General features: G+C 49.8%; 1 protein-coding gene across 7 annotated transcripts in view; it reads right to left on the reverse strand.

The window, feature by feature from the left end:
* Positions 1-22,581, reverse strand: part of Hspa12a (heat shock protein family A (Hsp70) member 12A) — a 149,546-nt gene that overhangs the window by 6,303 nt on the left and 120,662 nt on the right. For all 7 annotated transcript variants that reach the window (XM_048791272.1, XM_048791270.1, XM_048791274.1 and 4 more), the window contains 7 exons: positions 20,242-20,428; positions 18,040-18,144; positions 15,877-15,993; positions 8,303-8,474; positions 4,916-5,002; positions 3,932-4,036; positions 3,070-3,328 (listed from right to left, as the gene is read on the reverse strand). In XM_048791272.1, the coding sequence (XP_048647229.1) occupies positions 3,070-3,328; positions 3,932-4,036; positions 4,916-5,002; positions 8,303-8,474; positions 15,877-15,993; positions 18,040-18,144; positions 20,242-20,428 (1,032 nt within the window). The remainder of the gene's footprint in view (positions 1-3,069; positions 3,329-3,931; positions 4,037-4,915; positions 5,003-8,302; positions 8,475-15,876; positions 15,994-18,039; positions 18,145-20,241; positions 20,429-22,581) is intronic.

Raw genomic sequence — 22,581 nt, forward strand, 5'->3', positions numbered from 1 at the left:
TCTGTTTTCTCTGAGCCTGGTCTTCTCTGGAAGTCAAGGATAATGGCACTGGCCTCACCCCCTCACAGGGCAGGTTATGAAAATCAAGGTTTCTTCTCTCCTGTTCAGACTGGGCAACCAAACTACACAGGGCAGAACTTTGTCCCTGTTGGAGGATTCCAGCTACACTAACTAAAGAGTTGACAATTCAAATGGTAACCCAGTGGTCACCCAGTGAATCAACAGACCCAGGTAATGCTCATGAGTCCCCTGATAGGATGCAATAGGAAATACCACCACCACTAAGTAGATTTGCCAGAAATCCAAACTTGAATCCAGTTAAACCACTGAGTCTATCTGTAAGCGAAAACATACCAGGGGCAGAATGAAAAGCTCTGGGACACCAAGTGCGTGCAGTGAGCAAACCCAGATTGCAGGGAACTCTCAAGCACAATCAACCAGTTTTGTCATCTGATAAAAAAGGGGGGGGACCCATACACCAGGTGAGACTTGAGAGGTTCATTAGGATGCTGATGCAAATTGGAAAACCTTTAGGAGACAGTTGGAAAAACTGTTGATGATAACTGGATATTTGATATCGAAGAATTATTGACTTTAGGTGTGATGATGTCATGGTTACGATTCAGAATTCATCTCCTTTAGAACCATATGTTGACTTATTTATGGATTTGATGACAACCTATCTGAGATTTGCTTTACAATAACAGGGAGAGGGTCGTGAGATGTAGACTGAGTGGGAGCCAACGATCCTGAAGCTGGGTGATGGAGTTTCATTTTCCATTATGGGAAGGTATCTATGGGAGGTTGTTAGGGTCTGTAAACAAGTGGGGATGGCGCCTGGCATTTTTGCCAGACGGTTTGTGAGGTGGCACCAGCGAGCCATTAAGTGTGGAGATTCCTTATTGGTTGACTGCTGTGTCTAGTTTATGTTAATTAAGATAAGCTGTGAGGAATGTATATATACCCCTCCTGTCCTACAATAAACGGCTCCCACTCCTGCTGTATCAATCGACACAAGTTGCTCATCACCCCCCGGCTATTTTGCTGCAGCCCGGCTGCGGCAGATGGTGGCCCATACAGGGAGCCCCGGGACACTCGGGGGTAAGTGATGAAAAAAAAAAAGCTGCCCGTCCCTAGATAGGACGGGAGCAAATCTGCTCGTCCCTAGACAGATAGGGCAAGAGGAAAAATGGCCATTTTGAGAAAATGGAGAAGATTGATACAGTATGTTTGTGTCTTGTTTTGTCTTGAAATGTTGTATTGTCTTTGTGACGAAAATTGGAAGGGGTGTGAAGTAAATTACTAAGGGAAGAAGGCACCCCAATGGAACCAAGAGCAGTTAGGGCTTGTGTTGATAAAAGCCCAGGAACTCTAGTTCAGAAAGAAAAAGAAAGTTCAGAAGAAGAAGGATTATCAGGAAAAAAGTTGCAGCAAAAGGCTATTACTGAATACTTTTCGTTACCGGAGGGTGCGTGAATTGGCACGGCGGCTGCTACGTGCGTGAGCCGGTCATGGCGCAGCAAGGACTTTCCAAGCAGCGGCAGAGGGCCGGTGGCAGTTTGAGTCCGGGACACTTCCCGTGTGGGGCTGCCCAGGACACTGCAGCTCAGCGGAGGACGCACATGGTGCCCCTAAAGTTTGGTCATTTCCAGTGTCAATAACTACAATGGTTCTCCCACACCTGGAGGCTAATGAGTAATGAGCACCATTAAGGCCTATTTCTAATGTAACAAACCTTGAGATAATGTACTAAATTGTTCAGAAGGTTGTTTTCTTGCTGGAATACTACAGAATTTTCTTTAGCATCATTACCGGAGTTCCTGCCTTCATCCCAGTGCCGGTGAGGACGAGGGTGGAAGAATTTCCAGTATTGCTGAGAACCAGACAAAACTTCGGATCAAGCTAGCTGCCTGCAGAACTTACCTGGACTGTGATTTACCTGGACTGTGAGTTAATCTATTGAGACACTGCTTTACCTGGACTGAGACAACAAACTGTAATCTACAACAAACTTTAACTCAGTATCTTTGCTAACTGTGTCATTGCTGGTATAATTTTTCCAAGGGCTTCTTGCATGGAGCCATCAAGTGGCTTGGTATTGTGGCATTTTGTATCCTCCCCTTCTGTTTGTAGCAGGTTATTTATGGTGTTTGTGTAAAAACCACTATGGTCATTATTTAAATTAAACAAAAGGGGAAAATGTTAGGGTCTGGCATTTTGCCAGAGGGAGTGGTTTGTGAGGTGGCGCCAGTGAGCCATTAAGTGTGGAGATTCCTTATTGGTTGACTGCTGTATCTAGTTTATGTTAATTAAGATAAGCTGTGTGGAATGTATATATACCCCTCCTGTCCTACAATAAACGGCTCCCACTCCTGCTGTATCAATGGACACAAGTTGCTCGTCACCCCCCGGTTATTTTGCTGCAGCTGGGCTGCGGCAGGAGGTGATGGATATGTAAGTTTCTTTGACTGTAGTAATCATTCCCCTGTGGATATGGAGATATATTTATATATATATCAAAAAAACTATATTTATTAAAACCTATGATTTTGTCTTTTTTTTTTAATTCAGCTTAAAACCATCTTTCTAATACATTTATTTTACAACAAATACTTGCTTGTAGCCAAGGGTCTCAGAGAAGCAGGAAACTCAGATTCCCATGGGATTTATTCAACAAATATTATATTGAGTCCCTACTATGTACCAGCTTTTCTTCTAGACACTGGGATTTCAACAGTAACCCAAACTAAACTTCCCTGTTATCATAAAGCTGATATTCTTTAGAAAACATAATAACTAGCACAAAGGTGACACTTTTCAGGTCTCAAATAATGTGCTTAGTACCTAATATTTATGAATGGGTTTTATCCTCACAACAACACTAGGAGGTAAGCAGAACCCTTATCCCCACTTTCCAGATTAAAAAAAAAAAAAAAAAACCCTGAGTAGTAGAGAAATCAAGTCATTTGCCCAAGATAGCAAATGTGTGGGACTGGAACTCACCACCCTCCCACCTCTGACCAACACAATCCACCCGAGACCGTCCCAAGCCATAGGTAGCCAGCTCACTTGCTCTTCCTCAAGGCGTGTTCCACGCTGTGCCCACGGAACTTCTTGTAGTAGTCAATGAAGGAGAAGGGCAGGGTGATGTTGAGAGGGTTGGTTCTGTCTGGAGCAGCTGCTCTCTTTCGAGACTCAAAGGCAATCATTAAGTCGACCCAGGCTGCAGGACGCTTGATTTTGAACTGTTCGATAAAATCCTCTCCAAATATCTTACACAGAAGTTTCTCAAATTCATAATCTACTCCCAAGGATCCATAGGGCCCACCTGGGTCAGGAATGAAATGGGAGCCCATGATGTCAAAAACCATCAGAAACCAAATCCAAACTCTGAGAAAAAAGCCCACACTGTGTCCTCTGATGCACAAAGAAATGCAAAGTTGGACCCCCTCAGCCAGCGGACTGCAGAACCCTTAAGTTCTCACTCCATATGCAGAGATTATTTTTTTCCCACAGAAATCATCAGCAGTCTGTCTAAAATCAATTATGTTTCAAATAAGATCAATACATTTAATTAAATAGGAGCAAGAACATGCTTTGGTTTGGTGCCCTTGGTCCAGATGAGGTGATGTGAGACCTCCTAGAAAGCTGGCCTTAGCTCTTAAATCATAGGTGACATCACAACTTTCAGAAACCAGCTCCCTTGGCCAGACTCACCTAATGCTAAAAGTCAAGTTGGAGGTGGTTTGGGCTTCAAAGAACATTTAACTGCATTTTCCTATTGGTGGAGATGTGAATGTCCTGCACCCCCTGTGGTCCCACAGGCTGGTGACAGCAAGAGAAAGAAGCACTGTGAGGAGTCTGAAATGAGTGAAATGGAACCATCTGGGAAGGGCTCATGGGTGAGAAAACCAGCCATGCTGTGGCTCACCTGTTGCTTTATACAGTTCCTTTAGGTGTCCCTCGGGTAGCCGTATCTGATGGACTGTCAGGTCTACGGTGCCTCCGCCACTGTCCACAACCACATACTTGTCACCTGGTACAGACACAGCCATTCTTTACATAGAACCACTTGTCAACCCGTTCTGAAACAAGCTGGTGGATGATAACTTGGTCTACCCAGCTAAGCACCACCAGCACTGCTGCCTAGTGTTGAGAGCCACAGCCCAAGGGGCCCCAGCAACATCTAGCTGATTGGCTCCTCTGCGGTGATGCTCATTGGGCTGTTTCCCTGCCCTTTCAGACCACGGAGCTGCTCATTGGGGGACTTTTTTGGCTCCGCCCACGTGACCCAGCCAATCGGCCTCAAGAGCAGGAGGATTGTGGGAGGTGGAGAGAAGCTTGTGTGGGAGAGAGAGGCTTGTGAAAAGCCGGTGGTGGCAGTTGAGGCTCTGAGGATTTTTCCTGAGAGGCTGTTTTGTTTGGCGTGTGTGGTTCTAAAAATAAAGTTAGTTTCTTTTGACAAGTGGCTCCTGATTGTGCCCAGCCAGACTGCGGCAGCCTAGCACATGGTTTTGCTAATTAGCAGCCTAGCAAGTTATTCAGAGGGCCATCGAAGCATGGATGATGAAGAACCCAGAAGAGGGCTCTGGGTGACCAAAGCATGCATGTCACACCGTGCCACATACCAGGCACATACCATTACCTGCTGTTTAACACCAGACTTACTCCAGGACGAGGGAGTCCTAGTTCCTACCTTTCTTGGGAAGAGTCTGCATGATTTTACAACATGCAAAACTATAGCTCCCAAAAGGGCTCCACCTGGGTGAGTGGCCTTCCAAACCCACTGAGTTTGAACATTTTCCCACAGTGCAGAAGGAACAAATGGGAATGCAAAAACAGCAGCACACACACACACACACAAATGATAAATACATAAAATTTAGCAAGGGCAAAGGATATTCGAGAATACTACCTTCCTCCAGCTCCGACCAGATTTCTCCTATGACATTCTCCACCAAAAAGGTCCGACTCTGACGATTACGCCGTACATGTTCCTTAGCTAGCAGCCAATAGAAAGAAAAGGACGATGGGTAAGGAAGCATGAAAATGCAGACAGTCATCTGCAGTTGGCAGAGATAACAGCACGAGGAGGAGGCTCAGGAATGGCACGTCTACTTATAGGTGATCAAAACAATTAATAAACACAGCATTCGGAATCACAAAGCCAGTTCCTCTAAGAGAAGGTGGTTCTTTACACCAGCCTTCATCTCTTCATCTCCTGGCCAGCTTTGGCCTGTGCCTAGCTGAAATCTCACCCTGATGACTTTCCCTTCCTCTGGTGACATTTTTTGGGGACTGGGTTAATAAAATCAATGTCCCAGCTTTACTGCCCCAGGGAGGAAGCCCTGAGCCAATTAGGCTGCAGTGAGCTCAGTTAAACAACTTCACATCAAGGAACTTTGTCCAATACAAAGGAAAGTGGGGTATGTCATCTGGATCCCAGGTAAATGAATTGAGCCCTTTCCTGACACTGTTGAAGCCAGTATGCTTTTCAGCCACAAGGTGGTGCTTCAGCCACAAGGTGGCATCTGAACTCTGCCTGTCCTGGCACTTGCTCACGAATCCTGGGGACAACCTCTGCTTGAGTCCACAGTGTGGCTTGGGCTGCTGGGGTATGAGAAGGATAGAGTACAAACCACTGTCCTATGTTCAGATGAGGAAACCAGGTCAGGTGAGGTGAAGGAACTTGCAACTCTTGTCTTGCAGCTCAAAATGAACCCACAGACCCTGACACACTCATGATTTACAGGGACATTTGATTAAGCAGAATAATGAGATGTTAGAAATGAGAAAGACACTGTGAAAGGACACAGCCAAGGCGGGAGTTGGGGCAAATCACTTAACTCCTCTGAGCTGCAGTTTCCTCATCCATAAAGAGGGGATGTTGATAGTTGGCCTCAGTTCCTTGTTGGCATATAGTAGGTGATAATGAAGGCAAAGCACCTACTATGAAACCTGGTGCTCATCAAATGACAACTACCATGATTGAGTTAGACCAGGAAGAAGGCTCTGCCACCCATCCCCACCACCATGTTGTTGTTTGGATGTTTTTTTAGTCCCTGAGCTGGTGCTGCTGTCTTTGGATTGCCCTTGGTTGCTGGTTACCCAATACAGCACCCTTGGCCCGCAATCCTCTTTCTGCAAGGAGCACAGTGTTTGCAAAACAGTTTCTGTGGGGATCAGAACTTCAGATGCCCCGTCAGCTCTGCCGACTCCAAGTGCTCAAGGCCTAGGTTAGATTGGAGTGGGAAGTGTCCCAGGAGGGCCCCCAAACTCAGGGCTTCTTTCCTGTTCCTTGGGATGAACCTCTGTTACAGACCTTGCAGTGGGCATCTGCTGTCTGAGACAGTCTAGATGACACATATGATGGCCTTCATGAAAACAGCCAAGTGAGGTGAACAGAACACGTACTGAGCTCTCAAAAAATTATCCTATTTCTTTCAGGCAGATTAAGCCCACTATTTGTGTGTGTGTGTGGGGGGTGGGGAGACAACGGTGTCCTTTATTGATCTCATCCTTACAATAAAACAGCACCAATGGCAAACCTTGCGTTCAGGGAGCCGCGTGTCAGCTCTACTCCTCGGGGCCTAACTGGACCCCCTTCACAAGGGAGCCTCCAAGCACCTCGGGCATCCTGATTAAGTGCTCTGCTGCAGCACCCCCTCCTTCTGGGAGAGGCTTCCCAGTTGTAAAGCAAGGCTGACACCAAATCCCCTGCCTTAGGGCCCCTCGGAAGTGTGGTGTCCAAAAATTTGAGGATTTCAAAATCTAGAAAGCCCTCTGAGCACACAGAGACAGCAGCACATTCCACGAGCCACAGGACACAGACACAGAGCCCTGTGGGGGAGATGTGATTTGTTAAAGAAGAAGAAACACAAAACTGAGCTCTTGGGGAATGCTATGATCAAAAATCAGATTCCCCCCAAAATGTGTTCTATTCACTGAGTACATAAGAAGAGCTATGCCAGAATCAGCTGATCCTGACATGAATTTCTTTTCATGAACAACTGAGAATTTACATGTAAGATATAAGCTCAGTCTTTCCCCCTTTTTCCAATGAAAACAATAAAGAAGGAAACCTAAACAAGTACATGATGTCCCAAGTATGTAAGTGCTACCGTGTTTGACTTAGTGAGCTGTAAGGCCAGCCTCGACTTTCCCTGGGGAGCTACAGCATGACTAGGGGTAATCCAGGCCTAGGATTTAAAGTGAAGCCTGTTTCATTATTTCTGGGGAAATCGGCTCTAAGGCACTATCACACAGCCCTAGCAGGCTGTGGCAGTAGCCTGATGACAAACAGACCTACTACAGCCTCCTGGCTGAGGTTTATAGACTCCTAACTCCAGGGATTCAAATGCAAAGAGGTGACCCCCCAGGGCAGTTGCCCCTGTGAAGAGGAAGAGGAGCAGCCTGGAAAAGACCCCCATATGCAGGGGCAGGAATGTGTATCTTCTCAGAGTCAGCAGAGGCCAGGGCCTTGGGACACAGACGCAGGCTTCCTGGTCCTCATCTGGGAATAAAGCAGAGCCTACAACTCTGGAGCCCAGGAATCCACTGGCACCCATGCTCATGTGGTGCTTTGTCCCTGACCTAGTCTGTCTGCAAACGCTGAAGCCCTGAGAGACCCATAGAGCCCTGGACACCAGGGAAAACAGTTCTGGGGACCAAGATTGTGACCCACTTGGATGCAGGTAACTAGTTGAAAAATAACTATTAAAAAGGAAACTTCCTCCAAATACTCACCCTGAGCCTCCCCAAGTGGGTGTTCTTCCCACAGCTAAGTGAGCATCGCCTGGGTCAGGAGGTCGGCCCATTCCATCTGTATTCTAACCTCCGCTAAGACACACAATGAGCTCATCACCCAGAAAGCAGCCCCGCTGAGTGAGTCAGAAATAAATGGACAGTCTTAACGGAGGAAATAATAACAGGAAACTGGGATTAGAGGGAGAATCAGCTAGTAGGCAAGAAAGATCCAGGGCTAGAAAGCTGAGGGTTGGGGGTGTGACTCAGTGGTAGAGAGTTTGCCTAGAGAGCATGAGGCCCGGGCTTGATGAACAACTCTCTGGCTACCTTCAGGTCCTTGACGAAGCCCCTCCAGGCACTTATGGGTGATATGCCAGGTGACCATTGCTTAGTCCTCCAAGAGGCCAGGAAGGGAGGCTGACACAAAGAGGCTTAAAGCCAGCCTCCTCCTAAGGTATCTTGATCCTTCCTTATGGCATTAAGTGCCTCCAACATCATCAGAGGTAGAGAAACACCCGGGGGCGGGGGGAGGGAGGGAGAGAGAGAGCAGAGGTACCCTGTGCAAACCCCGCTCCTACTGTGTCACTGGCGCTGTACCCATTGACCGCCGCCTTGCCGCTCAGCTCAATCATCTGGTGCAGACGCAGCTTCCGGCAGTAGATGGAGGCGGCCTCAGGCTCCAAGGCAATGATGAGCTGCTCCGAGTTCTCAGGAGAGGCCAGGCCTGCCTGGAAGACAGAAGCTGAGGCTAGGACCAGGGCTCCCTGGGCAGGCTGGCTCAGAGACACCATGCCGCCCACAGGAGGGACAGAGCATACATGGTTCCTGTCATCACTGTGCTGCTTTGTTGATGTCTCCTTGGTCTGACACTCCCAAGGAAGGGACACCCACGCTCTGCATGTTTGGGACAGTCCCACGCAGACTTTGGCATACTGAGCCCCAAACACTTCAGGGTGGCTAAAGAAATTGTACAAGCACCCTCAAGAAACACAAGGCTCTGACCATGGGACCTCTTGCACTTGGGCCTTGATTGACCCAGAGTTGAGAAGTACCAGGGAGGAGGCGGGGTGTCTCTGGGCTGTAGGATGCAGATGGGGTTCTATACCAAGTGGGAAAGACAGAGTTACAAAAGTCTCCAAACTTTGAAAATCATCCCAGGTCAGAGGCAGGTGATCTGTTCCCGGGTTATAGTGGGCAGTACAGCAGACCCCACCTTGTAGACCTCAGCTAGGCGAGCATCTGACTTGTACAGGCATCTGATCTGCTCTCTGTGGAGCACTGGGAGGCTCCTGCCATTTGCCTGCTTGGGGAAATGTATAAGCAGTCACTCCTGGTTGAGGAAGCCCCTCCTGGAACCCCAAGGAGTCCCTCATTTTCTAAATATGGGAAGTCATCCCAAGTATCTTATCAAAGCCTTTATTCTTTTCATAGTTTATATTACATATACATATCAAATATAGTGGTGAAAATTTGGTCCCCAAATTCTCATCTGTGGTCTCCATCTGCATTTGGGATCCTGGCCTCCAGGAGGCAGAAATGCTTCAGTTCTGTGACACGTGACCCGTCCCAGTCAAGCCCCTTCCAGGTCCTAAGAAGGGCCAGCCATGAAGCCCCAGGACCACCTTTCTGAAGGTGCTCAGAGAAATGGGCCTGGGCCTGTAACCAGATCCCTGCCCCTCCTACGGCCCTGAGCTGGAGCAGGAGGTCCACAGTGGAGGCTGTTCAGGTGCACGGGGTTTCCTTGGCCACCAACAGGAGGGACAGAGCACACATGGTTCCCATTACCACTGTGCTGCTTTGTTGATGTTTCCAAGGACACCTGCCCTCGTGCCACATCCACTTGGGAGGAAGCCCCTTTCTGCAACCCTCTTCTACACCAGACCCTCAAGGTTTAGTGGATTCTTCTCATGGACCAGGCATGGAAGTTTTCCTAATGTCGTGCCTGCATGAAAAACCTCTCCTCAGGAGGAGCTGGCCTAGAGCCATGGTTATAGGGGCTTAGGAGGGTCCATCAAGAGCAAGGAACAAGCAGATTCAGGTAGAACATCAGAAATGTGACAGGCCTTCGGAGACTCTGTCCACCTCCTTCACTTAACGTACAAAGACCAAGGCCCAGAGCAGTAGGGGACCAGCTGTCCCAGTGTGCCAGAATAAAGGGATTTCCTGGGACATGAGACTTTCAGTGTTAAAACAGCACAGTCCTGCTGGAAGGTGTCCAACCCTTAAATGGTGGCACCAGCACAGGCTGGGGTCTTGAGTAATATTAATCAGCGTTTTGTTGTGATAAAAAACTAAACAAGAACAACTTAAAGGAGGAAAGATTTATCTTGGTTCCAGAGGTTTTGCTCCATGGTCAGTCAGTTCTGTTGCATTGAGTCTGAGGGGGGATGAACAGTAGGGCAGAAGGGTGTGGTGGAGGGAAGCTGTTAGCTCATGGCAGCCCAGCAGCAGAGGTGGGAAGTTGAGGCCAGGGACATGATATAGTCTTCAAGGACACCCCCCCCCCCAGTGACCCAAGCTCTTCCTGCCTACAGTTTCCACCAGCACCCAGTAGTCCATTCAAATTATTAGTCCACCAAATGAGGTCATCATCCAATCACTTCCCAAAATCCCCACCTCTGGATATCGCCATCCTGGGGACCCAGTATTCAACACCTGAGCTTTGGGGCATTCCAGATGCAACCCATAACATGAGACCTGCAGACTAGGCTCTTTAAATTGCTACTGGCTCTCCTGCTCTTAGTGCCTCTAGTTACAGGTCCCCAGCCAACCCTGGCACTGTGACAAAACTCTCCCGTGCCTCTCACACTCCTTCCTCGACGTTTCTGAGGCACCGTGTTTCACCAATGACTCTGGGACAGTATCAGATGACTCACTGCCTGAATGGGCTGTCAGAAGTTCTCCATTACAACTACACCCACAAGGAAATGTCGTCGATGGTGTCCTAAGGAGGTATTACCAGTAGGTTGGTGACAGAAAATCACTCTGTAAATATCAATGTCTCACAAGTGGCAGAGCCCCTTCTGGAAGTCAGGCTTTATAAAACCAGATGGGAGCCACACCTAAGTCCTACACCATCCACAGGGAGCCTCCAACCCCTGCTGCTCAGGATCCACATAGGAAGACGGAGGCCCATCAGCCTGGTCCAGTGGTGGAAGAGGCCAGGGCCACCCTTACGTGACACTGGTCAACAGGCCACTGACTAAGGCATGAAGAGATTTTTCCATTATTTGTTGAAGCAATTAAAAGTCTCCATTCTCCAGCTTCACCTTCTCCCAGGGTCACATTAGACATCCTTTTAGCACAAAGATGGTTGAAAGTTAAGGGGCCCAAGGAAACAGGGTGTGGGTCACACATGTGCAGTGCCACCAAGAAACCTTGAATTCTTGGGTCTCAGGGTCCCAGAAGAAGAAATCCAAAATAAGACCAGAAGGAACCCTTCTAAGGGACAGCTCATGCCTTGAAGTTTCCATTCTTGCATCTGGTGCGTCAAGGGCCTCCTGGAAGAGCAGGAGGCCAGCTTCCCAGCACGGATGGGGAATAGGGAAGATCGGCTGCCAAGGAACAGCTGGGCCTGCATGGATCACAGTCTCTGGCTAAGTTGAGACTAGAAAATAAACTAGGCAGAGGGGCAGTGAGGACTGTGGGGACAGAGCCCCATGGTGCAGCCCAGAGACTCAGTGTTAAAAGACACAGGCAAAGACCCTGCTGACTCAAAGGCCACATTACTGTTAGTCTGTCTGGGATATCAACCTAGAGAGGGCCTGCGCTGTGACAGAAGGGGACAGGAGGTAGAAGGAGCTACATGTGAACTCCTGGTTCCTCTGCCTGCCCTGCTCCTGAGATTCCAAGCGGGAACTCCGTCCGACTTAGATGGGAAAAATCTTTCCATGGAAAATCAAATCAAGAAGTCCAGAGGCATGAAGTGCCTCGAGTGAAATGACACAACAGGAGGGTGTCTGGGTGTGCAGGTGACAACCCAGCAGGGCAGTTGGGACGCTCCCATATCCTAATATCAAAAAGAGATACCAAGCTAACCCCAGTCTACCCCAAACAGCACTGCATGGACCTGCAGGGGGCACCTTTCATCTGTCCTGTCCCTCCCCAGCTGGTCTGGCCTGGCTTCCATGGCAATAGTTGTGACACATTTCCTTACAGGGGTTCCTCACTGCATCTGGGAGAAGATACAGACAAGGGGTAAAGAGGAGCCCACTCCAGAGGGGAGCAAGCAGCAAGATCAGAAAGGGGCTGTTCAGTGTCTGGGTGACCAAACAAAGCAAGCACCCCCTGTCACACTTCCCAGCAGAGGGACCTTGTTCCCACCAACAAACTCCTGCAGTGCCACAGAGGAGAGCTGCAGGGTGGGGGCGGGGCAGGCAGCTGGTTCTGCACAAATTCCATCTCCCCAGGAGGAGTCCCAGACTCACTTAAGATTCCAAGAACAGGAGGGAACGGGCCAGACTCTGAAAACTTTTGTTTCTTGCAGCCACTCACAACCGCGGCCCTCTGGAGACCCATGGCTCTGTTTGCCTGAGATCAGGCCAGGTCAGCTGGAGCAGAACATGCTCTTCACTGATTCTGCCTTTGGAACTGGTACCACACTGCTCCTCGTCCACTGTGAGGTATCCCTCCACAGGGGCCCTGGCCGCACACTTCACAGATCCTGTCCCCACCTACACAGACAGTGCCTTTTCTAAGGGCATCGGTCAGGCCTCCTCGCCCTGTAGCACATAGTAGGTGCTCAGAAGGCAGCTGAAAAGGCAATGAATCGACCAGCCCTCTAGCCAGCCTCTCTTCTGCACTTTTCTGACCCTTACCTCTGCTGAACACACACGTTCCACAGGCACAACCTGGGAATCCTACAAAGTGCCTGAACCGGGAGCCTGCTACCTGCTACCCCCACTGACTCCTCCGGGAATCTGGGCCAGCAAGAGCAGCCTCCTCATATTAGCTTTTCAGAGCCTTGCTTTGTGATCAAGAGCTCCACTCAGCAGGGGAAGGCCCTGGGGAGCCCGCGGAAGTGGGTGTTTACCCCGACTGCTCAGCTCCACAGCCCTCCTCCTCTGCAATCTGCCAGGAAGATCCGCCAAGAGACTGTGTCCATAGCTGAGAAAAACGGCCAGAACTGGTAAGTGCTCTGCTGGCCTGTCATCAGGCTAAAGAGGGCTACAGCTGCACCACCAGTGGGTGTGACGCACTTCTGTCCCCTGGTAGGACTGTTTCTCATGCAGCTTGTTCAGACTGGGAGGCAAATGCAAGCTGCGTCTCCATGTTAGATGAGATCATCGTACATATGGGAACATCATTTATTTAACAGGTTTCTGGAACCTTCTACAGTTAGACATTTTAGGCAAGATGCCTTTAGAAAAATCTAGATCAGTCCAGTAGAACTCTTTCCTGGTTCCAGATCTTTCCCAAAGGCCTTGGAAGGGGGATCGGCTGTTCTTTCCACTACCATCTTGTCACCAATGCTCTCCAAAAGTCTATACAGATCCTGAGTCTGTGGATTATAAAAGATTGAGGTTTGACTCATTTCTTCAAGAAGCACTGAGACCAGACAAGTCCGGGGAGTCCCATAGATGAAATATACCTGCGTGCATGGCTCTGCAGGCCTCATGGGCAAAGATGTGACTCACTATCCAGACCAGAGGATAGTGAGCAGAGGGCCATCCCAGGTCTACTCTGCCCCTCTTTCCCCTCCACCTGGCAGGTGGGAGGTGAAGCCCAGCCCTATGTGACTGTGTCATGAACTTGTACCTGGGAAGCCTCCATAAGCCTGAAAGATCTCCACATTGCCCACCCAAGCAGAGTGGAGGTGCCTAGTCCCCCAGCTGCCCTGACAGCCCTCCCATCCTACCTCATTCTTCAGGTTCTCATGCATGAAGTCAGTCTGGTGGGATGCTCTGTGGGCAGATGGATGCCCTTTGAACATGCTCAGTAGTCGCTGGGCTGAGGACTATGGGTTTTGTTCAGGTGTTGTATTAGCCAGGTTCTCCAGAGAGACAGAACCAGGAGGATGTAGAGATACATACAAAGAGGCTGATTGGGGGCTGGGATTGTGGCTCAGCGGTAGAGCACTTGCTTAGCAGTGCAAGGCCCTGGGTTCGATCCAAAGTACCCCATAAAAATAAAATAAAAATATTGTGTCCAACTACAACTAAAAAATAAATATTAAAAAAAAAAAAGACTGGAAGGATTTGGCTCACAGTTATAGTCTGACAAGTCCCAAGATCTGCAGTCAGCAAGCTGGAGCCCCAGGGGATCCAATGGCGTAGATCCTATATCCAGAGGCCACAGATTGGAGGCCCAGGAAGAGCCACATTTCAGTTTCAGTCCACAGGCAGGGAAAAAACCCAGCGTCCCAGCTCAAACACATGCAGAAGGCTTTTTTCCCCACTCAGTGGAGGGTCAGTCCTCTGCCCTACTCATTCCTTCAGTGGGTTGGAGGACACCTAGCCACGCAAGGGAGGGTCATCTGCTCTATTCAGTGTAGCCATTTAAATGTCAAATTCATCTAAAACACCCTCCTAGGAACCCCCAGAATATAATTTTAGCCAGAGAGCTGAGCATTTCACTGGCCTGGTCAAGCTGACCCATAAAATTCACTCTCACGGTATAGGTATAGTATCTTTTTTATCTATATAATAATGGCGGGGTGGTATAGCATGGAGTGATGTAGCAAGCCTGACTTGGTTCTACCCTGGAACTCTTCAGAAGACAAGCTGAAGAGACCACCTATAAGTCCACAAAACAACCATGCCCCTAATGCACCCCTTGTAGCCCCAAACTGCTCCTCCATGAGCAACCTGAGCACAGGGACCTGTCTAGGCAGGAGATGAACCAAAGGCCTGCCACAGTCCAGGCACACAGAGGCCTGTAGGTGTGTCTAATGAATAAACTGATGATTTGGCAAGAATGATCTCTGCCATCTTTAAATCCACTGGGCCATCGTAAACTGCACACAAGTATCAAAGCAAAATCATAAAGAGTTAAAGCCTAAACAGCAAGAATACTGGCCCAGAAAATGTCCCCCAGTATGGAAAAGTCAGGCCCTGCCTACAGGGTGCCTCTGGGCTTCAGAAAGCAAGTTCACAATGCTGGACAGCTGTCCCTGATGGGAGCTGCTGGCCCTTTTCTTTCTGAGGGACATTTTTATTCCGAAGCCCCTCCCGGGGCCTGGTTTCCTCCTCAGGCTCTCCAGTGTGGGCCTCACCCATTGAGAGAGGTCATCCTAGGATGACCTGCCCTGGTGAACTGACCAGGAACTGCCCCTCTTTTTTCTTAATCAGGCTAAAAATACGATTTGACCCTTTATCAGGTCACAAACTTGTTGCTCAAGTTTTCCTGTGGCCTGGGAAATGTGAGTCAAAGCCCTGAATCCTGAATCTCCTTCCCGAGGAAAGCTCTGAGCACTGGGCAGCATCTTCACAACGGCCGTGTCCCACTGCCCCATCTTTGGTGAGGGCTTTTGTGAACAGCTAGATGGCTCCTTCCCCCTTTCCATCTTAAAGAAATGGCCTTTTTCTGGAACCTCCACCCTTTCCTCTCATGCCTATGAAAACAAATCTATTTTTGGCAGATCCATTCAGGGAGCCAGATTCCCAAAGGAAGGGAAGAGGAGGAAGCAGCCGGGAAAGGGGAGCGCGTGCTGGAGGGGTGCTCCCCACCCTTGACGGTTGGCAAGGATGTTCTGGATGCTGCGAGGAGTAGGCCCCTGAGTGTCCAACCCAGGGTGCCACACTAGGGCTCCACGACCGCTTCACTATGCTCAGACTCTGTGGGGGTTTTGAATAGAAAGGCTCATACACATGGCCACAAACCACGTCAGAATATCCCCCTGCGAAATGTGGTCAGGATGTCTCCTAAGAGGTGTGATGGAGGCTCAGGGACACCTGCTGCCTTGGTGATGGGTACCAGCTGGGCCTGAGGTTGAAGACTCAGAAAACTGACTCTTAGGATGTAGAGAGTTGTCCCAGGCCCCGGGACCCTTCAAGTCCCTTCCCATAGCCTCCTCTCTGTCCCCTTGGAGGCCTGTGAATACTGGGTGATACCTGAGCAGGGCTACAGTCACCACCATGAGCATCCTGGGTCCTTCTGCTGCCGTCCCACCTGCCCGGCCCCCGCCCTCACCTGGTAAGCAGCTTGTCTCATGAACTGCTTGGCCGGCTGTTTCCAGATAGCAGGCACCGTGATGACCCATCTGACATCCGAGTTCTCAAATTCCGAACCCGCCTGGTCACTCAGCTCCTAAAGTCAGGGAGACACATGCCATGGGTTAGGTGGCAGTGTGGGTCCGAGAGCACACCTCCAGAGGCTTCATTGAGAATCCAGCTCCCACCAGGGACTTCCCAGGAATCTAGCCTCTGCAACTTTCCAGGGTCAGTGGGGCAAGAGTCTGTTTTTTTGAATATTCAGCAAGAAGAGAGCTCACTGAATGTCACTCAGAAATGAGGGAGGTGGTCAGAGGGAAATCCCTTTGGTCACTTCTTAGTCTTTGGACATTGGACAAATGACAACCTCCCAGGCCTCAGTTCTCGTGTCTATACAAGGGTGATAATAATACTTATGGGTTGTTGGAGGATTGAGAACTGCACTTACTGAGGGCTTACTATGTGTCAGTCCCTTTGAGCACTTTGAGGGCCTTATTTCTGCAAGAACCCACATAGGAAGGGATACTAACTGTGCCCCTTTCCTGGATGGGAATGCTGAGACTTGGACAAACTCAATTCCTGTGACCACTGCACAGCTAGAAAGTGGCAGAGCCAAAATTTAGACCCAGACCCAGGTCTACCTTGACTCTAAAGGCCAAGGTCTTAACTAAATTGTCACATGTCATCTCATGTCTAGAACAGCAGCGCTGGACCCACAGGAGCACTACTGGTGGCAGCCTCTATTGAGGGTGTCATCTACCTTCTGCAAGCCCAGCATATGAGGGGAACTTTCCTGTCCAAACAGGAAGGGTGCGAATGACATGACCTAACTAAGGACCACGCGGCCTTCTACTTTCAGTTAAGGTTATTTTGCATCAGGGGGACCCATGAAGATAAATGGTATGGCCAAAGCATCAGAGATTTTTCCACCTGGCCACCACAGATAAGTCGCTGTTGGAGATCTCAGACTCGTATTCTCATCTGCAAAATGGGGAGAATAAAACAAACCCGCAGCAAAACTGAGAAAAGTTTGTGGAATGCCTGGCCTGAAGACAGCCTCTGATCAATGCTAGATCCTTCCTTCCTTCCCCTTCCCACTGCCGCATTTACCAGACCAATCTGAGATCAAACCTAAACACACACTAAGGCACTTCTGTATCAAAGTCAGCTCTGGGGACACAAGATTAACAGGCTGGTTTAAAAAAAAAAAAGAAAGAAAGAAAGAAATTACTTTTCCTGAGGGTGTCTGATATTCCCTATTGTTTCGAATAGTTATCCCTGTTTGACCCACTGAACTCACTTCCTCTTTGATCAGTAAACAATTTTTTTGCTGTTTACTGAAAAGTCCTAATTTAAAAAATTGTGGTAAAAATATATGTGCCATAATATTTACCATCTTAACCATTTTTAAGTGTACCGACTAGTAGTGTTAAGTACATTCAGTAAACATGATTTTTAAAACACCCCTGCCCTTGGTCAACATAAAACAGCCATTTTTTTATGATTACGTTTTGTTTCTTTGCAGGACCTCGTGGGGCTTTGAAAAGCAGGGGAGCCGGCTGATGTGTTGGACCAGTCACCGCGCAGGCCAATTTAAACTCTTTGCACAGGAAAAGGGCTCAGAACATGAGGGATGGGCTTCTCTGGGCTGTCTGGGAGGCTGAGAGGAGCCCTTTGCTCCACAGTGGCTGGAGAGAGCGTGGACAGCAAAGGCAGGCAGGCTGGGGGTGTGGCTCAGTGATGGAGCACTTGCCTAGCAGGCACAAAGCCCTGGGTTCAATTCCCAGCACTGCCGCCCTCCTCCATAAAAAAAAGCAAAGCAAAGACACCAACATGGAGGATCTTATTATGTCAGGTTCCTCCACCATCTGCTCTCCATCATGACAGCAGGATTCGTAACCAGACTGCTTGGTGGAAGTGCTTTCTCAGGCTCTCCACGTCGGCAGATTCATTCTACTAGAGTTCATTCTGGTCAGGCATGCCAGTCCCCTCCCTAACCAGCAACGTCTGAGGCTGCACCCTGCTGTTCTGAATCCAGAGCCTGCGCTCTCTCCCTCCAGGCTGCGCCTCTTCCTCGCAGGCAGGTGCATCAACCTGGAGATGGAGCCTAACATGCTCTGACAGGCATCAACCGCCACCCTACCTTCAGCGCCTGCTCCTTAAAGTACTGCAGGGCGTAAGCAAAGATTTCAAGGGCTTTGACTTTCTTGCCATTTGCTGCTGTCAGGTCTGTATCCATGGTGAGGTCCTGGTGGGGGGAAAAGGAATGAAACAATAATGAGACAAAGGAGAGATACACCTCTGACTTTGGGAACTGATGCTTGGAGATCTGGACAATCCTGGCGAGCCATGTATATGTTTCCCCATTTGACAAGGTACACTCGGATGGTGTGGTCCCCCAAAGGGGCCTGGCAGCACTGTCCCTTTACTGTGTAAGAGGCTCCGGTTGTTCCCTATAGGCCCCAACGTCCCTCCCTCCCTCTTTCTCCCTGGACCATCTGGGGGTTTCAGGGCAATAGCAGAGGCTGGGAAGAGAAAATGGGCAGCAGACACCACGCCTGGTGCGATTTACATACTATTTCCATATGTGGTCACACATGGTCACCATCAGAGGCCCCCTAGTGGAGGCCTAATTCATGTCAACTCACTGCCACGCATGACTCTAAACAGACATGAAGCTCTCGCTCCCTGATTAGCTGCCAACCAAGCTACCAAAATAGAAGAGCTCCTGTTTTAAGGTCTGCCCTGTCTAATCCACTGGGAGCGCAATATGGCTGCCTGCAGTTCTCTGCCAGAAGCCAAAGCAGCTGCTGCACACGGTCCTTGGATGGAGACTGCTCCATGGAGCCCAGATGCCAGGTGGACAGAGGTTATTTTAAAAATGATGAGAAAAGCGTCTGTGGGGCTGTGGGGCAGAGGATGGGCAGAGAGTGGAGCAAAAACCAGGAGGAAGCCCCGGGCCAATAGGCTCATTAATGCCAGGAAACAATCCGGGGACCTCTGAATTGGTGTAGGCTGGGTGACTATGCTCCGCCTTTGAAGAGAGAAGCAGCAGCGGGTACAAAACTGTCCTGGTGTTGACGTCTGCACATTCTTGTCCCACCTGCCACCTCCCTCTCTTGGTGCTTAGCAAAGATAACCCAGCCTTTGGCCCCCAGGCTCAGGAAGGCCAGAGCACCAGGAAGCCACAGCTCTGAACTTAAAAAAAAAAAAATGAACTTGAAGTCAACAGTACACTGCCTCCGGCTGTACAGTCCCTGACATTCAGCATCAAATCCCATCAGGAGAAATGGGAGGAGTCACTTCCAGCCAGAGTCCATCTGCATCAGATGGAGACCCACGGTAAGGTGCTCACAGAACCTTGGAAGGCAGGGTGCTGGCTGCTGAGTCTCCCATTGACATTTGTTTTGACAGCTGCAAACATTTGCCGGCTGACAAAGGAAAGTGGTGCTTAATGGGAGGAGCCCTGGACTAGGCCCTACCCTGTCCAGGGCACTGTTCTGAGAGATTTCTGCATCTTCATTCCTTTAATCCTTACAATTCCCCCACGAGCACGGAAGGTGCTGTCATCGTCTCCATTTTACAGATGAAGTTGAATGAGGCACAGGCAGGTTAAGTAACTTGTATTAAACCTCTTGAAGGTACGAGAGGCAGCAGTTAAACCCAGGCTGCCTGGACCTGGGGTCCGGGGTCTCAAACCTTATCACTCTCTGCATCTCCAAGTCCTGGGAGTTGAAGAGAGTTTATGGGATGAAAATGCTCAAATTGAAAACAACTCCAGCTTCCTATTAAGCTTCGAGCTCCAACGTCCATTACCGAACTGGCTTTCTGGGAACAGAAGTGAGGCCACAGCCTGGCATGTGAGCCTCCTGTTATTGGGAGTTGGTGTCCTGAGCTCCTCCTTCCCCACACTGAGGGTTGATTTGTCAGCTGTTACTGGTTGTTTCTTCCAAACTGATTAGTTAATAGCCACTGCCATGAACCCCAGATGTTCTCAGCCCCTGAGGTGCCCTCCCTGTGCTGCTCCCTGTGCAGAGAGGAGCTCCTGATCTCCCAACAACCCAACCACTGAAGGGGGGACTCCTGGGACAGAAGGGGGGCCAGCATCCTGTACCCAACCTACAGCCAGGGTTCCCTCTGACTGACCAGTTTCCAAGACAAATGAGTAGTTCAATATTATGAATGTCTCTCTGACCAATGGACACCAGAAAGCAATGTGTCCCACAAAAAGTGTCATGTGTTCAAGGTAAATGGACCTTAATTTCTGTTGTGGAGAAACCTGAGGGCCCCTGGGCTGGGACACATCCCACCCCCCAGGGCTGGATCCTGAGGAGAACTCTCTCACCCCTGTGGTGTGCAGCTTCATCTTGAACTTCTCCAGATACAGCCACTGCTTGGCCTCGGTGGGATCCAGGTCATGGTAGAAGTCCCTGGCAGCGTATCCAAAGCTGTGGAACTTCCTCTCAGGGGTCAACAAGATGGTGGTCGGGGTCTTCTGGTTGGACACCCCAGGATCGCCTCCCTCCCATCGCCTGCCACCAAGGAAAGGCAGAGGTTATGAGGCCTTTGAAAATTCCAGTTCAGGCAGCACTGAGTAAGCACCCACTGTATGCATAGCTGTCATAGATGTGAAGGTGTAGGTACACTCTGGTCCAGGTGCCTGGCCGTGGCCAGAGACAGGATTTCAGTTAGAAGGGGAAGGGGCAATTGCCACGTTCCTGCTCAATAACACATTCTAACTTCACTCTCTCACTCAGCACTTATTGAGGAGCTACTCTGTGCCACGTGCTGGTGACACAGGGACAGAAAATTTATGTTCTGCCTTCAAATAACTCAGGTAGGTAGGTAATTTGTTTTGGATTTTGCAGGGGTTGGGGGTTAATCTGTAAGCACTCAACAGCATCCGGTTGGCTTGAATCCTCTTTGAAAAAAATATATAAGTGCCAGCCCTCTTAGATGGAAATGAGGGGACCAGAGAAGTGGTCTGAGGAGATCAGAGAAGGAACAAGTGCCCATGTGGCCATGTGGCCAGGAAAGTGTGCAGGACTCAGGGGCATGGGAGAAGCTAAGGAAGACTGGATCTCAAAGGGAAGAAGGACCGTCCTGGCTGCTGGCGGTGAACAGGTCAGGAGTGGGCAACGTGTGTAAATGAGAAGAGCGACTGTGTAGCTGGAAAAGCGAGAAATGAGACTGGGAAAGTGGTGGCCCCGGGCTGGGGAGGACCCTAAGGACTTAGGAAAATCCGTGAATAATGGGGAGCCACCAAAGGTCTTAGATCAGAGTGTGACAGAATCAGAGCTGCTGTTCACGAGGGCAAACTGAACTAAAGAGGGCGGATAGGCAGCCAGCGGGCAGATGCAGAGTGAGACCTGGCCTGGAAGCCACAGGAAGAGAGAGGTCGGGGCAGAGGAGTGCCAAACCCGCCCAGAGGGAGAAGTGAGCCAACTGGGCATGGCCGTGAGCAGGAGCCCGGGCACCCTTAAGTCCGCAAGCTCAGGAGCCCAGAGGAGAGGGCACAGACAAGAGCTGAGAGCCAGGCCAGGGGAGCTGGAGGGAAGGGCAGGGTGTTGAACTCCTGGAGGGAGGGGTGGAGAATAAAACCCCAGAGTTCATGGGAGAGATACTGGCAGGAAATGAACCTCACAGATCAGTGACAGCCAGGGTGACAAGATGGGATGGGAACATCGAGGAGGGAAAGGGCCACTAAGGCGGAGCCAAAAGAAAGGCAGAAGACAGACTCAGGTGGTGGAGCAGAGCAGGAGTAGGCTGAACCCCAGAGAAGCTTCCTTCCTCTGTCACCAGAAAGAAAGGAGAGACAGGGAAGTGGGATGGAGAGGGCAGGTGACTCACGCTTCCTCTCTTCACTGCACAGAAGCCAGGGCTGCCAGGTCCCAGGCAGCTTGCTCCCTTCCACGCGACCCTGGGAGCAGCCTCAGGTGGAGACTCAGCACAGAGGGGAAATGGGGCGCTCCCCTGGCCCCCTGGGGAGGTGGCTACGCCCCTGGCTGAGCTTAAACCTGCTCCCTGCACGGCACCACTGAGCATCAGTTGGGCCACGGTGCCCAGATGGAGTGCCGACCTCCAGCGAGATTTGCTGCCCCGATGGCTCTGGAACCATCCCTGGCCAGTTTCCCAGCCAAGCTCCATCAGGATGCAGCCTTCCACTCCAGGAGCCAAAGTCCCCGAGGTGACTGCATGGAGACTCGGGGATGATTCTCATGCCAAGCAGCAGCTCTATACGCCACTTTTCACAAATGGACTTGTCATTACTATCAACAGTGACATTTTCAGTAATGACCCCGTGAGCTTTTCCCTTCAAATTTTGATTCCTTCATTCCTATTTAAATGCAAAATATTACATTCCTCATTCCTACCTTTATCAGTCTGTATCATGGTTATGTTAATATGTTCTGACTGAAATAAAATTCGAGCAGAACCAACCTCCTCCAAGGACTCTACAATAACAAAGATGCATCTCTAAAGGCCTGAGCCACAGTGATGGTCCTCAGTGCTCCTTCAGGCAAATAAAATGCCTTTTCACTCTTTCTTTTCTATTTTCACTGCCTGACTCTCCTGTGGAAATAACATTTGGAAGCAGACAAACATTGATTGGCATTATTTTCCATCTGGGAAAGCAGCACAGATCCTGCCAGAGATGGAATCCTAGGGGCCGCTGAGCGCTATG

The sequence above is a fragment of the Marmota marmota genome, unplaced genomic scaffold, assembly GCF_001458135.2.
Source record: "Marmota marmota marmota unplaced genomic scaffold, marMar, whole genome shotgun sequence".
NCBI lineage: Eukaryota > Metazoa > Chordata > Mammalia > Rodentia > Sciuridae > Marmota > Marmota marmota.